General features: G+C 38.2%; 1 protein-coding gene across 7 annotated transcripts in view; it reads left to right on the plus strand.

Moving 5' to 3' along the window:
• The window catches only part of SRPK2 (SRSF protein kinase 2), a 147,269-nt gene that overhangs the window by 106,034 nt on the left and 25,505 nt on the right, over nt 1–15,730 (plus strand). For 6 of the 7 annotated variants that reach the window (XM_054056401.1, XM_054056402.1, XM_054056400.1 and 3 more), the window contains 5 exons: nt 3,181–3,287; nt 10,371–10,536; nt 12,527–12,552; nt 14,046–14,292; nt 15,240–15,728. In XM_054056401.1, coding sequence (XP_053912376.1) covers nt 3,181–3,287; nt 10,371–10,536; nt 12,527–12,552; nt 14,046–14,292; nt 15,240–15,728 — 1,035 coding nt within the window. Of the gene's footprint in view, nt 1–3,147; nt 3,288–10,370; nt 10,537–12,526; nt 12,553–14,045; nt 14,293–15,239; nt 15,729–15,730 lie in introns of all 7 variants that reach the window. The other variant, XM_054056403.1, reaches the window with a different exon arrangement.

A 15,730-nucleotide genomic window follows, 5' to 3' on the forward strand; every position in this document is an offset into this window, starting at 1 on the left:
CAGCTTCCTTTGGGCAAGTCACTAAATATCTGTTCCTTGACTATAAATTAAAACAACATATGCTTCAGAGAGGCTTGATTAGATTCCACTAGTTATGGTATACATTTAAAAGTTAAAGCAAGACAGAAGAGAGGTGGGTGAATCCTTTGGATAGCTGATATCACAAAATGTCATGGAGCTTCCAAACAGGAAAACTTGTCAAGAACGGTGTAGCACAGAGCTGGGAATGTGAAGAGCCGTTGGCCTGAACTGTGTGTATTAAACCAGTGATTTTTGTCCTGGGAGCTGTAGTAAATGTTTATACACAGAGAGATTCTAACAATGTCTGATGTTTTTCTAACTACACGTACATTTTAGAACGATTGCAATTATGATTTTTTCAGGAAATAACAGAATTCCTGAGCTTGGGCACTTTGGAGTTTTCAGTAACTGTAGATATTATGCTTGACTGCTCTGTGTTTTTTTATTAGAGCCTTATAAAATGTTTGAGCATGTCATTCTTAAAATGAAAGATTCTGTTAATCCCGTAATGAAAAAAGTATTTGGAGAGACAAATGAAAAAATGAAGGAAACATTCCCAACACAAACAGACATTACAATAATTGTAATAAATCTATTTCCGAAGAATATACAGCATTAGTTAAATGCCATAGAGCCTAAATGCTGCTGATACAGGAACAACTGAGATATATTCAGAAGTGCTTTGTGTTGGTCCCAGGGCCTTATTTCATGTAGCTTAACTAGGCTTTAATCCACATCAGATTTCAAAATGCTCCTGTAATGTGTTTGTAGATAGTTACAGGTAAGGTTTTAGTCAAGAAAGAGCAATTTTAAGTGCTTAAGTCTGTCAGCTGATCAGTGTTACATTTACTCTCACTTTTGCTGCTCTGCTCAGTTTCCCCCTTTCAGGCATTCCCCAAACGGCTTCAAAGAGTGTTTTATAAGAGGCTAGCTGCTGGGTAGGCTTCAGGTTTTATTTTTGCCGTAGGACTTTTTGGACATACTCATCCATTAAGATGGTGGTGCTGTAGGGAGTTCCTGGGACTTGCAAGCCTGGAGCCTGCTTTCCTAATAGTTAAAGCACTACTTTTCCCAAACTTTTTTATGGGCAGCCTGGCTTGCGGTTAGTGTTTTTCAGGTTGGGATAGGAAATCAGAGAAGAAACACATTTTTGTGTACATTCTCCAGACACTGAGCCTCCTCCCACTGAGTCTTCTCCCTACCCCAGTTGCCTCCCCAGTACTGAGCATGCCTTGAGTTTGTCTGAGTCCTCCCAGGAAAACATTGCATCTTTTTCAGGTAGACATCACTTTTCTTTCTTGTAACCCTCACTCTCTTTGTCTGCCTCTGCCGTTCCTCCTTGCATCTCCCTTCTGGCCCCCCTCCTTTCTTCCTTGCCTCAGGATATTCACTTCCCAGCAACTCTTTCTCTTCTGGTGAGGCTTAGCACTTCAGGAAGTGTGAGGAATGGCAGGAATGTGCATCAGAGAGTCTGCAGCAGCAGTGGCCTGAAGGACTGTGGGCAGGTCTCCTAAATTTCATTTCTGAGAGCTGCAGTGTCTTGCCTTTCTGAAATCTGTGTTGCTGTAGCATTGCAATTTCACCAAGTGGGATGAGTTAATAAGGCCTCCGGAGGTAATGTGCTCTGCTCCTCCTTTTTGATGGCTGTGTGCTATACCCGTGACTTCTGTTCATGGAATGCTTGTGTGGTAAAGTAACCAAGACTGTATTCTCTTCTGAATGGAACAGTTCTATGATATTCTGAGTAGACTTGATTGATATGATTTGGAAATGACTATTGACTCTCCTCTAATACAGGAACATAAAGTGAGACGAACAGGTAGCAGCAGTCAAAATGTTCACAAAGTGCTTTGACCAGTCTTGAGACCTTTTAACTTTCTCCAGTCTTGAAATCTTTTAATTTTGTTCTAACTCTAGCATAGGGGATATAGATTTAAAACCTTCAGTTAGCTTTGTGCATGTGGATGAGTATGTGAGAAGAATGCAGATGGTAAACCCATAGACAAAGTAAGTCTTCTGACATGAGTTAAGACAGTGACTCTAAGATCATTGCTAAGACTCAACTTAGAGAAGTTAGGGAAGATTTCTCCCTTAACAGTATAGTTCTCTATGAATAGTCTCTGAGGTACAGGCTGTCTAATTGCTGTCCATTGAGATTTTGCTGCAGAAAATCTCAATTCATTCCTTTTCTCTTCTTTGCATTACATTATTCTTTGCACTTTATAATGTCATGTAGCTAAGATTTTAATGTTTTTTCTGATTTCCCATGACATTTAAGTCATTCCTGGCTCATGTTTGGGGATTAACTCAGTTTAGTCAAGTTGTATAATTTCTTGTTGAAATGTCCTGGCTGATAAAACTTAGGATTAGCTTGACTATCTGAATATTTTTTCAATAGAAAGATGACCAACCCAGTTATATGATGTATAGAACCTCCAACTTAGGAAGCCCCTGAACCACAAACCACTGGAAGTTCCTACATCATGTTTTTTCCTGATACTCTTACTTGATCATCTACTCTTGGCCTTTGTTGGTGGCCAGTCGTAGATGCTGGGTCAAATTGCACTTCTTGGCATTGCGTTTTTTACATATTGCTTCTGAGTTTTGCATTTTCTTTGTTCCCAAGTTTTTTTTTTGTGATTGCCGTTATTCTCTGCAGTTAGAAGTGTATGTGGCAAGAGATACGTTCTCTTACTACTTTAATCTTTGTTGTCAACTGAGTCTTAATTGAGCCTAATCAAAAGGATATTTATTGTGGTTCGTTTTCTAAAACAGTGTGCTTCAGTCTTTCGTTGTTAAACCTTTTATTCATGTAATTTAAAATTCAGTAGAAACTAGAGATAATAGGCTGAATCAGTACTTTTAGCTGTTTCAAACAAAACTAAAATGAATTAGTTATTTTTTACGATTAATTTCATTCTTCACCCTAATGCTATTATTAACATTTAAAAATAACTGATAAGATTTGTTCTGCTGTTCTTGTATGTGTTTGTATATAATTGAAATATAGTACCAAAGGTTATACCATGTTCTTCTCATCTAGGGGGAACTGTTTTCCCTCTAAACAGGGTGATGATTGCTTTAGCCGATATGCAAACAAATATTTGTGTTGTTCTCATTGACAAGTTTATTTGGAAATTATCCTTAATGAAGTCCCAGATGTCTGTATGGTCTTTGAAGTACTTGGACATCATCTCCTAAAATGGATCATCAAGTCCAATTATCAAGGTCTTCCCATCCGTTGTGTAAAAAGTATAATTCGACAGGTAAGATTTGTTAATGTTTTCATTAGATTTTTCCGCCATTGTTAACAGTCTGAGGGTTAGAATGATGATATTTCAACTGAACTCTTACTAATGAATGCATAAGATAACATAATTTTACTGGTAATCCTGGGGCAGAGTTGCAAGAGCATCTTTCTGCATAGCCTGCATTTCTGCCTGCTGGGTGGTTTTGTTTGACTATTTAAAAATCGGTATTTCCCACTGATGAGGGAGTTGCCTGAGCTCCTTTAGAAAATAAAAAGTTGAAGCAATGAGTCTTTGTTTCATAGATGTAAGAAAAGGATGTTCATATTCAATTACAGTTTTGGTTAACACACCATGCTTCTTAAGATCTGCTGGAAAATAAAACATTAAAACAGTGGGAAATAATATATTATTATTACAAAGCTGAACAAAAATCTCTCTGAAAAATAGATTATAAAGAAAAAACTTCTTTGGAAATTGTTGTTTATCTGTATTTAAGTTTTTGTGGAGGGCTAACAAGATGAAAGAGTTCAAACGTTTCACTGGGACACGTTCTTTCAAAACGTCTTTTGTTCTACTATGAAAATCAAATCACCGAGAAGAAAAAATAGTCTCTCCACAGGAAAATAAAGTATTTATCTCTGTGATTTTGTGTGTGCTGTTAACCTCTGTGCAGTTACACCTACCAATAATGAGTGAAATATTTTAGCCGGTAGGTAACTGGTATTGCCTTTATCAACATTACCTCTATTTTATTAATAAGCAATCTTTTAAAGTAGTTTCTTTGTATATTTTTGTGTGTCAGGGGGTGAATATCAACTTGTCAGTTCTTTAATCAGAATTAGTTAAGTAACTAATTGATACAATTGTAGGTATATGGTTGAAGTTTCAGGTCCCTTAATTTCTGCACAACGAGGTGCTTAAGATTCTAGAAAAAAGGTTCTGTAGTAATGCAGCTCCTGTGGAACTGTGTTGCCTGCTGAGAAATGGTATTGTGTGTATTTGTATTATGCCTGTGTATAAATATCTACTGTTTTCATTAAACAATGTGATTTTTTTGTTGGGAATGTTTGTTTTGGTTACACCCTTGTCCTGGAGTTTGGCCTAAACCTGAGAAATGACAATGTAGTTTCTTCATACACCCAGTTTAGCAGCAAAGCCGGGTTTAGGAGCTCCCTGCTGCAGTTTCCTCTTACTCCAGTAAGAGAAACAGGCTATAAGCCAGACCACTGAATGGGTCCAAGCTGAAGACAACCTCTTTTTGAAAGGGAGGTGAGAACTTCTGAAGCCAGCTTCTGAGCGTCTTTGCTAACAGGCTCCTGTAACCTAGCAGAGGAGGGCTTTCAGGTGGGATCTTCAGGGATGGTGACCACAACCCAGCAAGAAGCAGAAACAGCATGAACAGGGGCTCGAAGGACAAAATTACAGTGGAAGCTCTGAGTGGTTTCTTTGATTCAAGTGGGCATTGTACAAATGTACAGCATGGGGAACGAAGCACAGGAATTAGAAATCCATATGCAGTTGTTTGACCTCGTTGGAAGCACAAAAGTGGGGTGGGATAGCTCAGATACCTGAAGAGCAGAAGTAGTCTCATAAAGGCACTTTGGAAAGGATGATGAAGGAAAGGGATTGAGTTGAAATGTTTGAATCTTTGCTGTAGAATGGGTCAGGGTCAGAGGGGAGACCAACAAGGATGACATGATGTATCTGCTATAGGCTGTCAATATCAGAAGTAGATAAGAATGTTCTTATGGGGGATTTAACCACCTTGATATCTACTCTGGTGGGGCACATGCAGTCAGGGACATTCTGGAGTGTTTTGAGGACAGTTCTCAGCATGGAGTGAGCTGTAGCTCGGCAGGGAGACAGGTTGGAGATGCACCTTGCTGGACTGATTGTGAATAAGGAAGAACTAAATGAAAATATGAACATTGGTGGCAACTTCGGGATGAGGGGTCCTGGTAGACAAGCTGCCCACAAGTCAGTGGTAGGCTTCTGTGATGATGAAAGCTAGCTATATAGCAGGCCACATTAGCAAGAGTGTAGGTGCAGGATGAGGGCCCTCTTTTAGCATGTCAGTACTGTCTACAGTTTGGGGCTCAAGTGCAAGACACTGGTTTGTTCGATAATGAGACGAAAAGGCAGATACAGGGGGGAAACTCAATGTCTTTGGCACAGATCAGGAAAATGGAGCCACATTTCTCTTGTTGATAAACAAAGATAAGACAACAAGCATTATATTTGAGTTACAAAGAGAGGAGTTCTGGTAGTGGGGGTGGTCAGACACTGGAACAGCTTGTCCACAGTGTTACACTGTTACTCAGTCTAAGGAGACAGTACAAAATGACCTGGATACAGGCTCTGAGCTAGTGGTCTGATTTTGAGGTTAGATACAACTTTGAAGCCAGTATGACTTAGGCAGATAGGGTTTGAATCCCAGAATCATAGAATAGTTTGGTTTGGAAGGGACCTTAAAGATCATCTAGTTCCAACCCGTCTGCCATGGGCATGGACACCTCCCGCTGGACAAGGGTGCCTAAGGCCCCATCCAACCTGGCCTTGAACACCCGTAGGGATGGGGCAGCCACAGTTTCCCTGGGCAACCTGTTCCAGTGCCTCACCGCTCTCATTGTAAAGAAGTTCCTTCTGATGTCTAGTCTAGATCTGCCCCTCTCCAATTTATAGCCAGTCCCCCTCGTCCTATCGCTACAAGCCTTTGTAAAAAGTCCCTCACCAGCTTTCTTGTGGGCCCACTTTGGGTACTGGAAGGTTGCTATAAGGTTTCCTCAGAGCCTTCTCTTTTCCAGGCTGAGCAACTCCAACTCTCTTAACCTGTCCTCATATGGGAGGTGCTCCAGCCCTCTGATCATCCTCGTAGCCCTCCTCTGGACGCGTTCCAACAGTTCCATATCCTTCTTATGTTGAGGATTTGAGAACTGGACACAGTACTCCAGATGAGGTCTCACAAGAGAGGAATAGAGGGGCAGAATCCCCTCCCTCACCCTGCTGGCCATGCTTCTTTTGATGCAGCCCAGGATATGGTTGACCCCCGGGGCTGTGAGACTCATGTCGAGCTTCTCATCCACCAGCACCCTTAAATCCTTCTCGGCAGGGCTGGTCTCAATCTCATATCATCCCCTATCCTGTATTGAAACTGTGGATTGCCCTGACCCAGGTGTAAGACCTTGCACTTGTCCTTGTTGAACCTCATGATGTTCACACGGGGTCCATTTCTCCAGCTTGTCCGAGTCCCTCTGAATGATATCCCATCCTTTCTCTGTATCATTGATGAAGATACTGAACAGCACTGATCTCAGTACAGACCCCTGAGGGACACCACTTGTCACAGATCTCCATCTGGACATCGAGCTGTTGACCACTGCGCTCTGAATAATACCACCCAACCAGTTTCTTATCCACTGAACAGTCCACCCATCAAATCCATATCTCTCCAATCTAGAAAGAAGGATGTTGTGGGGGACCGTGTCAGAGGCTTTACCGAAGTCCAGATAGATCACATCCGTTGGTTTTCCGGTGTCCACTGCTGTGGTTACACCATCATAGAAAGCCACTAGTTTGGTCATACAAGACTTACCTCTGGTGAAGGTGTGCTGGCTGCCACCTTCCTGTCCTCTGTGTGCTTCAGCATGGCTTCTAGGAGGATCTATTTTGTGATCTTCTGAGGCACAGAGGTGAGGCTGACAGGTCGGTAGTTCCCAGGGCCATCTTTTCTACCCTTTTTAGAAATGGGTACAACGTTACCCTTCTTCCAGTCACCAGGGACTTCTCCTGACTGCCATGACTTTTCAAATAGAATCTTCCAACATAAATTACTCTTTGAAGGTGAGCAAAGGTTAGAATTCCAAGTAATTCAAACACTTGATACCTGAAAAAAGTGGAACAAGTTATCCTGAAAGATTAAAAAGATTTAATTTAATTTTTGTGAGGTTGGAATGAACCGTTTGAACTAGTGAGAGTGGTATGGGCTGGTAAGAATTCCAGGTTGTTCATCTTGTTAAAGATAATACAGTTTCTTATTCTTTCTCCTACTCGGATGAAACTTGTGCCACGCATGTTATAAAAATCTCTTTATGAAACTTGAATATGGAACAAATAAATTATTGCACTGGTGTTACTGTACAGCAGACCTTTTTTTTTCAGGAAGCACTATAATTCCATGCTACAATTGAAAAGGATTTTTTTATGGTAAGATTTGGAAAATACTTTTTCTATTTTTGAGTATTTTTGAGCATTGGGGCAAAATTAGGTTTATTTAAAAATGCAGCTGAGAGTTGAGTTTCTTAGTAAGACATTTCATTTCAGTTTTAGGCAGTTTAATTTCCCCCGGTGTAGGATTATATGAATGGCCGTGCAAGCAAAAGACTCTGCAGAACTGAAAAAAAGCTGGTTACTGGAGTTCCTTTTTTTGCAGTGGAGATTACTGGAAGTATCCATTTATTTAATTCTGAATTCCTCACTTTGGATTGTCAAATGCATAGCATTGATCGCTTTTGAGAGGATCATGTTCTGAAACTGATGATGGTATGAGCATTGAGTATTTGGTGAAGGGAAGTTTTCACTTTTGGTTTGATCTATAATATAGAACCATAGAATGGTTTGGGTTGGAATGGACGTTAAAGATCATCAAGTTGCACACCTCTGCTGTGGGCAGGGACAGCTTCCACTGGATCAGATAGTAAGTAATCTGTTCAGTGGGACAATATGATGTGGCTCCTTGAATGAAAAATAAGTGAATATTGATTAGAAACTGCAAATTGATTTCTTGATGTGAAACTAACCATGTGACCTTTACAAGGCAAAAGTACAGCCTTCTAATTTACAGTTTTGATTGTAGTAACAGGATCTGTTGTAATTTTTCAGAGTCACAATGCCCATTTCATTTTTTTTGTTTTTCAGTGGACAAATAAATAAAAACTAGGAATGTTTTCCTTGTCTGTGCCATCTCAGAGCATGGCGCAAAGCATGTCCATATAATATACGTTTCCTTAATGGTTTAGTGGTATAATGTACTTCCACATTTTAGGATGAAGCAGTCTGATCCACATTTTAAAAGAGCTGAGAACATTCTTTGTAATTATAAAATTCTAGCAGAGCGATCCTTATGGTAACTCATGGAACTGATTGAGATTCTAAAAAAAATTCTGGTTTGATTTTGTCTGGGTTTTTTTTTTCCTTTTTTCTTTTTTTTTTCCCCCAAAAGATGCATCACCCATATTAAAGACAAAGCTATCACCTAAACCTATTACTTAGAAGAGAGAAAGGCTACCTTTTTCAAGTGGGAGATGCCAAACCTACTTTTGTTTTAATTCCGCTTCTGCATATTGCAGTAGAACAGATGCTTTTACTTCTGAATGTTTGTCTTTCAGTGTACTCTGGGACCTCTTTTTTCATAACCTCAGAATTACAGACTTTCAGTGGTAATTTGTAAGGTAGTCTGCAGTGTAGTGGAGGAGGAGAGAGACTATTATCTTCTGTCTTTATGCCACTGTTGCTGTTGATGCCTCTTCTTAAGTTCAAAGTCACTTAACCACTACCTACCTTCCTAGTATAAAACAATCTTTCTTTAACATTTCTTACTTTGAGACATCCCATATGTTCTTTCAGGGTGCATTGGCAAGGAGTCAAGCATATTTTGGATCTGCAGGAGAAGAATTTTGATTATCAGCAATTCAGCAGTTATAGGTGTACCATTGATGATGACTTGAGTCCTGCTCAAGTGAATGTACAGTTTTCATATAGGCATAAAAAGAAGGCTTTTCAGATGGTTCCAGTCTAGCTCCAGAACTGGAGAAAGTGGAGCCATGCACTTGAGGTGTTTCTAGAATACATTAGCCTGAGTGTAAATATCATAGGCATGCTGCTGCTTCTCTTGCCTGAGCTGCTTCATGGGCTGGATGGTTCTCGTACAAGCTCAGGACTGGGTAGTAGACTAATGTCTGTATTCTGTTACTGGTGCTTTGAATCAACACATTTTGCTTTTTAAGTTCACCCTGGCTAGTTATGTCCTAAATGATCCTGAGAGCAAGGGCCTTGCTAATTTATTTATAAAATAACTAGAATAGCAGGATTGTCTTGTAGCTGGAGCTTCTGAGTCTGGAGGTGTTTCCTGCTGTAGAACATTCTCTAAAAATCAAAGGAAGTCTTTCAAATAGGGTCAGCTAAGTGTCTGCTTTTTTTTTTTTTTTTCTTGCTGATATTTTTCTACAGTGCTTATGTAGGTCATCATAGCAATAGCTTTGGTTTATGCTGCTGGGTTATTCTGTACTAAGTAATTGTAATAATTGACTTCCACAGTTTATTATGCCTGGGTCTTACCTAAATACTTGTAAAATCACACAAACTATTGTATTCGTGCTTCAGTCAAGAGTTAGAGAATTTTTTTATTGTATATAAATCATGTTTTAATTTTCATCCCAGAATGCATTTTTAAGACTTTGAATATGCAGGTTAGATATGAACCAGCAGAATTTAGCCTGCAGAGAGTATGAGAGACTAGTGGAAAAATACATGTGACAAATACAGGTAGACAAGTCCTTGTGTGACATCTTGGCACTTTAAAAGTTGAATTACTGTCGGTATTCTAAGGAAAGCTATAATTAGCATTTCATCCCAACAACATATTTCCCTTTTTGCTTTTTATTATAATCAATGGTAAGATGGTTATTCACAAACCAGTCAGCAGTAATCAATATGTGGTACTTGCTGTGGGCTTTTTGGAATAACTGTCTTTTAAATGATGGACCAGTGAGGGTCAGCGTTTCTGTCTGAGCAACCAAATACCTTTTTCAAAGGAAGATGTATCAGGTTTTTTTGCACGTGTACAGATCAGCTAAAGAGCATTTGGGAAATAGAAGTTTGAGAGTAGGTTGCTGTCATGAAGACAATTCAACCAGCCAGCATCCTACCCATGAAAGTCTCAATAACTAGATTTATAAGCTAAATAAATTATCCTGTCAGGCCACAGATGGACTGCAGGACAGTCCAGTGGCCAGTCGGTTGAACATCTCTGTGCTACTAATAAATATATTAATCTTGATCTGGGTAATAAAATAATTTTTTTTTAAATCCTTTTGTAATTAGGTACTTCAGGGTCTAGATTACCTACACAGCAAGTGCAAGATCATTCATACAGATATAAAGCCAGAAAATATTTTGATGTGCGTGGATGATGCCTATGTTCGTAGAATGGCTGCTGAAGCTACCGAGTGGCAGAAAGCTGGTGCTCCTCCTCCCTCTGGCTCAGCAGGTATGATAGCATATTTAAATGACATGTAGTAGAATTCCATTAGTGTATTAATGCTAACAATATTTTATTTAATGAAAATTAACATTTTAAATAATTGTGTGTGAAAAATGCATGTCTAATTTAATTCTTATTCATGCTCTGGAAACTATCAGGGAAATGCTTTCTTCTCAGTTTTGCACATTCAAGTTTTCAGGGTCTCGAGATGTAGAGAACTGTAAACTTATTCTTCCTCCCACCTCGCAAGCTTTTAATAGCTGGGTTTTAGCAACACTGGAGCCCTTATTATTTACAGTAATTAATAATCTTACCTAAATTATGTGTCTGATTCCATTACAAGTTCATCAGCGACTTAGCAAAATTATATGTGTTCTCAGACATATAACTTATTCGCAGAATGCAGTGAGTAGTCTTAAAAGAATCCATAGTTTTCACCCTTGAAAATGGAACTTATTGTACCTAACTGAATTTGTGGTTAACCCTTCTCCCTTCACAGCAATCAGTAAAGACAAACAAGGCAGAAGCATGGCTTTTCTGGTCATCTTTAGTACCAGAGTTACTCTTTGTTTACGAGTCCAGCACATTAGGTACAGGCAGTGGAGAAATAAAAACATATAAATGTCTTTGTAATATTGTTAGAAAATGTGACACAGAATAAAATCTCTGAGGTGTAGTGAAACGCCTAGTATATCAGGAACAAATACTGTGGTCGAAGTCCATAAATATTTTACTGTGTTTTGTATATTAAGATGCAAAATCTTATAAATCATGAATATTATTGTATTGAATTCTACATAAATGTGTATTCACATAACTAAAGGCTGTATGTTATTTGTGTGGGAAGTAACTTGATTTTGTTCACACAGCCTTTATATTGCTTCCTGACATTAACATAAATATTATTTTAAGGAATATGTTGATGGAGTTCTTATCACACTTTGTTCTTAGCAAATTGTAATTAAATCTGTGGCTTTCTGCACAGAGGCTGAAAATGTGTTTTCTTTACAGCATTTCAAGAATAGGTTCTGCAGAATTTCCCTGTTTAGAACAGTGATTGTGCTCCAGTTTTGAGAACCTTAAGTTAAATCTTTTGAAAACCTTGCCCTCTCAGGGACGTACAAGCAGTTTTTATCTTGAACTCAGCAGCAGGAGCTGAACCTGTAAAAGAACTCTGAAGTTTCAACTGTCTCCATTTTTTATTTTGTATTTGTTAATTGCTGTGTGCACGTGTTTTAAAAGTTGTTAGAGTTTCTCCTCCTCTGTTGAGTTCCTCTTTCTCGCTTCCACTTCTCCTCTGTCTGTCATATTTGGTTATTGTTATTGGTTTTGATTGTTTGGGAGTAGTGGTGTGGCTTACGTTGCTATTCTGTGTATTTTCAGTTTGTGTTGTAATCTCATCAGACTCAGTCATTGGTGATGTCCTTCTGAGAGGTGCTTAAAAAGAGGTCCATGCTGGAGATGCCGTTTCTGTAGTTGTGTGCTTTTTGCCATCAGTACTTCTTCATGCCTCCAGTCCTGGCAGTCTACGTTGTTTCAGATAGAGGGAAACATGAATATTTGACTCTTCTGTTGAGTGCAGTGCAGTAGTTGTCTTTGTTGATATTCCTTGAACTATTTAAAGTCTATCTGTACCTGCTCAGACAGATGACGACATACATTTCAGCTGTGGCAACTCTGCAGTCATTTAATGTTCTCTGTCAAGTCTTTACTGATTCAGACTTTCCTTTCTGACTTTCATTAACTCTCCACCAACCACAACAGCGTGAACAGAAACTGATGCTAGCTCCTTCCAATTCCAGATGCTCTAATGGAGACATCAAATGATTTCAGGCAGCAGGTACTTGTAAAGAGTAAAAAAATCTGACTAAAAAAAAAAATCATCGCTACTTGTACTTAAGAATAATTTTACGTAATTTTTACTACTTTCTGCTTTTATAGAGCTGTTGATGTAAAAACATACCTTTAACATTTTATTTTTTTTTTTTTTTTTTAGTGAGCACAGCTCCACAGCAAAAGCCGGTAAGTATTGTTATATAATTCAGATCATCTTAATTTCTCTGTTTCTGTAGATACTAATACCTATTAGGCTGCTGGTAGTCTGCCCTTTTTAAAAGCTTCCTTTGAATAAAGCTTTTTTCTTTCAAATAACATTTATCTTTTAATGTCTTTGGCCTTACCGGTTTTAAGCTCAGTACTTCTTTTGATGGAAACTCTCATAGAGTTGTAATTCTGTAGCTATGTCAAAGAAAGTTAAGCGTTGCTATTTTCGTCTCACAAAGAATAATCTATTCTGTTCGAATCCTGACAAAAATGCGTGCATGCACTAAATAAATATTGCAGATAGCTTAAGGACTTCAAAGCCTTATTCATCAAGGCGTTTTTTATGTTTGGAAAATCTTTTTGCCGTATACATTTAGCACATGACCACTGATAATACAGGTCTTTAGAATTACCTACGGTCAACCTGCTGTCTACGGTTTTGTGTACAGAATGTAGATCATTTCATTGGGCATACAACATGGATGAAAATTAAAAGGAGTTGACTGTCCCTTGTCTTATTTTGAAGATAACAAGATTTATAGATAAATCTCTGAGAAAATAGTATTTCCCTTTATTCCTTGTAGTTTTTTTTTAATTACACAAGGATTTATTCCTTTGATATCTAAACAATGAATGAGAATGAGATCTAATTTATCAAATATTAAAAATAGTAGTCAGAATTCACTTAAAATATAGAAAGCTGTTTCAGTCCCAGCTCAGATGTGTTAATTTTTCTTTTCCTTGTTATTGTACTTGAGTTTTTCAATCCTTATGTTATATAAGTTGTGAAACTTTTTGTAATGGCCATCTGTTGTTTGTGAATCACATGTTTTGGGCCAGAAGTGTATAATAATAATGCTTTCCTTTCACAGGGAAATAGCTGAACAACACAGGATTTGTTTAAAATTCTTTGCCATTTCCAATCTCTGGCTTTCTCATATAATTTTTCTCAACGTAATTTTGCTGATCACTACTTGCATTGTGCAGAGAGATAAATCATGGATAAAATGTATATGTAAATAACCAGATATGATAGCAGAATCTCTTCCACGTGCAATGTTATCTCTTGATGTTGAAGATAATTGTGCTAGCCAAGATCATATGTTCATAGGAATTTTACTGTGGCATCTTAGATGAATTTTGCTCTTATGTCTAATACACAACTTTTTACATGGTTTTAACTATGTAAGATTTTCATAGCTTTTTTTGCTCTGTATAACTCTATGTTATACTGATTTGGTGGGGGTTGGAACTAGATGATATTTAAGGTTCCTTCCAACCCAAAATAATCTATGATTCTGTCATTCTTGATTTGAAGTAAAGTGCAAAAAGCAACATAACTACTATATTAATTGCTATGGAGTATTTTCAACTAAAAAGTAATCATACTGCAAGGGAGTTTGGTGTGAGATGCCTTGAGAATAATTGTTTAGGGATTTGTTTGTTTTCTTTTGTTTGTATTACTATTTTAGGTTGGAAAAATATCCAAAAACAAAAAGAAGAAACTGAAGAAGAAACAGAAAAGACAAGCTGAGCTGTTAGAAAAACGCCTGCAGGAAATAGAAGAACTAGAGCGAGAAGCTGAGCGGAAAAAAATAGAAGAAAATGTAACCTCGACTGTACCATCAAATGAACAAGAAGATGAGTACCATCCAGAGGTGAAACTAAAAACAGCTGATATAGAAGAGGTAGTAGATGAAGAGCCTGGAAATGATGACGGTTAGTATTGCCTCTTTTTGTTGACCCTGAATTTACTGTTCCAGTGGGAAAAGTAATTGCATCGTTGTGTCTGATGCAATGAACGAAGTCTCCAGACTTTACTAGATTGTTAAGTTTCGTTTTCTGCTGTAGGTAAAATCATAGCTACAAAGTCTATAAAGGAAAAAAGTCACTCCTAATACAGACGTGAATAAAAACATCAATAGCAATCTAGTTATCAAATCCCACAGAAGAGCACATAGAAAATTCAACAGGTTAGTTGTCGCACTATATGATGTGGCATAACCAGGTATCCTGGTGAAAGAGAGGAAAAATGAGTTGAATTTATGTTCTGTGGCATTACTGTAGTTACTGTTATCCTTGCTTTCTCCTTTACTTGTTGCAATGTTTGTTGCAATGATTCATTCAGGTAATAATTGCTGCTTCTTCACTAAAACTTCTGATGTGTCTTGTTAAGATTCTTGTGTAGTCCTAGTGGTTTGCAGCATAATTGGTCCAACTCTTTTCTAGCTTCCCTGATTTTCTTGTCAGCTCTCTCCAATTCTGATAAAAATTTAACTACTGAGATTTTCTCTCTTGATTTGATTTATTTTTGTTCTGCTCTCACTCTGAATTTTTTGTACTTCTGTGGTGACTCCCTGTTTGACAGATTCATAGATTTGTGAAGCTTGCTTTCAAGACCTCATGTATCTTATCTTCTTAACATTCTTCTCTTCTGAATGGTTCCCTCTAGAACTTCACATTGTTCATTTTTTCCAACAGCCTTTTTAGTTCTTTCTTGCACCTTTAATTTAGGTTTTTAAGGTCCTTGCTTATTTCAATGGTCAGTATTTCCTTCTGTGATGTCAGAAGTCAAGTAGCTACTGAAGAGTTAAAAATTATGAATGCCTGATTTCCAGTGATATATTGATGTATGCTGTAATGTGTTCATTAATGAAATTTGACAGGTGAAGCAGAAGATCAGGATGAAAAAGAAGACACAGAGAAAGAAAACACTGAAAAAGATGATGATGTTGAGCAGGAACTTGTCAACACTGACCCTACAGACCCTAAGTGGATAGAATCTCCTAAAACAAATGGCCATATTGTGAACGGCCCATTCCTTTTGGAACAACAGATTGAAGATGAAGACGAGGAAGAGGAAGAATGTCCAAACCCAGAGGAGTATAATCTTGATGAGCCAAACGCAAAAAGTGATTACTCTTATAGCAGCTCCTATGAACAGTTTAATGGTGAATTGCCAAATGGACGTCATAAAATTCCTGAGTCACAGTTCTCTGAATTTTCTGCCTCAGTGTTCTCTGGGGCTCTAGAGTCTGTAGCCTGTGGTTCTGCTGTTTCTGAAGAGTCAACTGTAACTGAAAGAGAGGAGAGCAGCCCATCTCACGACAGGAGCAGAACAGTTTCAGCTTCAAGCACTGGGGATTTGCCAAAAAGT

This window comes from Cuculus canorus, chromosome 1 (genome assembly GCF_017976375.1).
Source record: "Cuculus canorus isolate bCucCan1 chromosome 1, bCucCan1.pri, whole genome shotgun sequence".
Classification (NCBI taxonomy): Eukaryota; Metazoa; Chordata; class Aves; order Cuculiformes; family Cuculidae; genus Cuculus; species Cuculus canorus.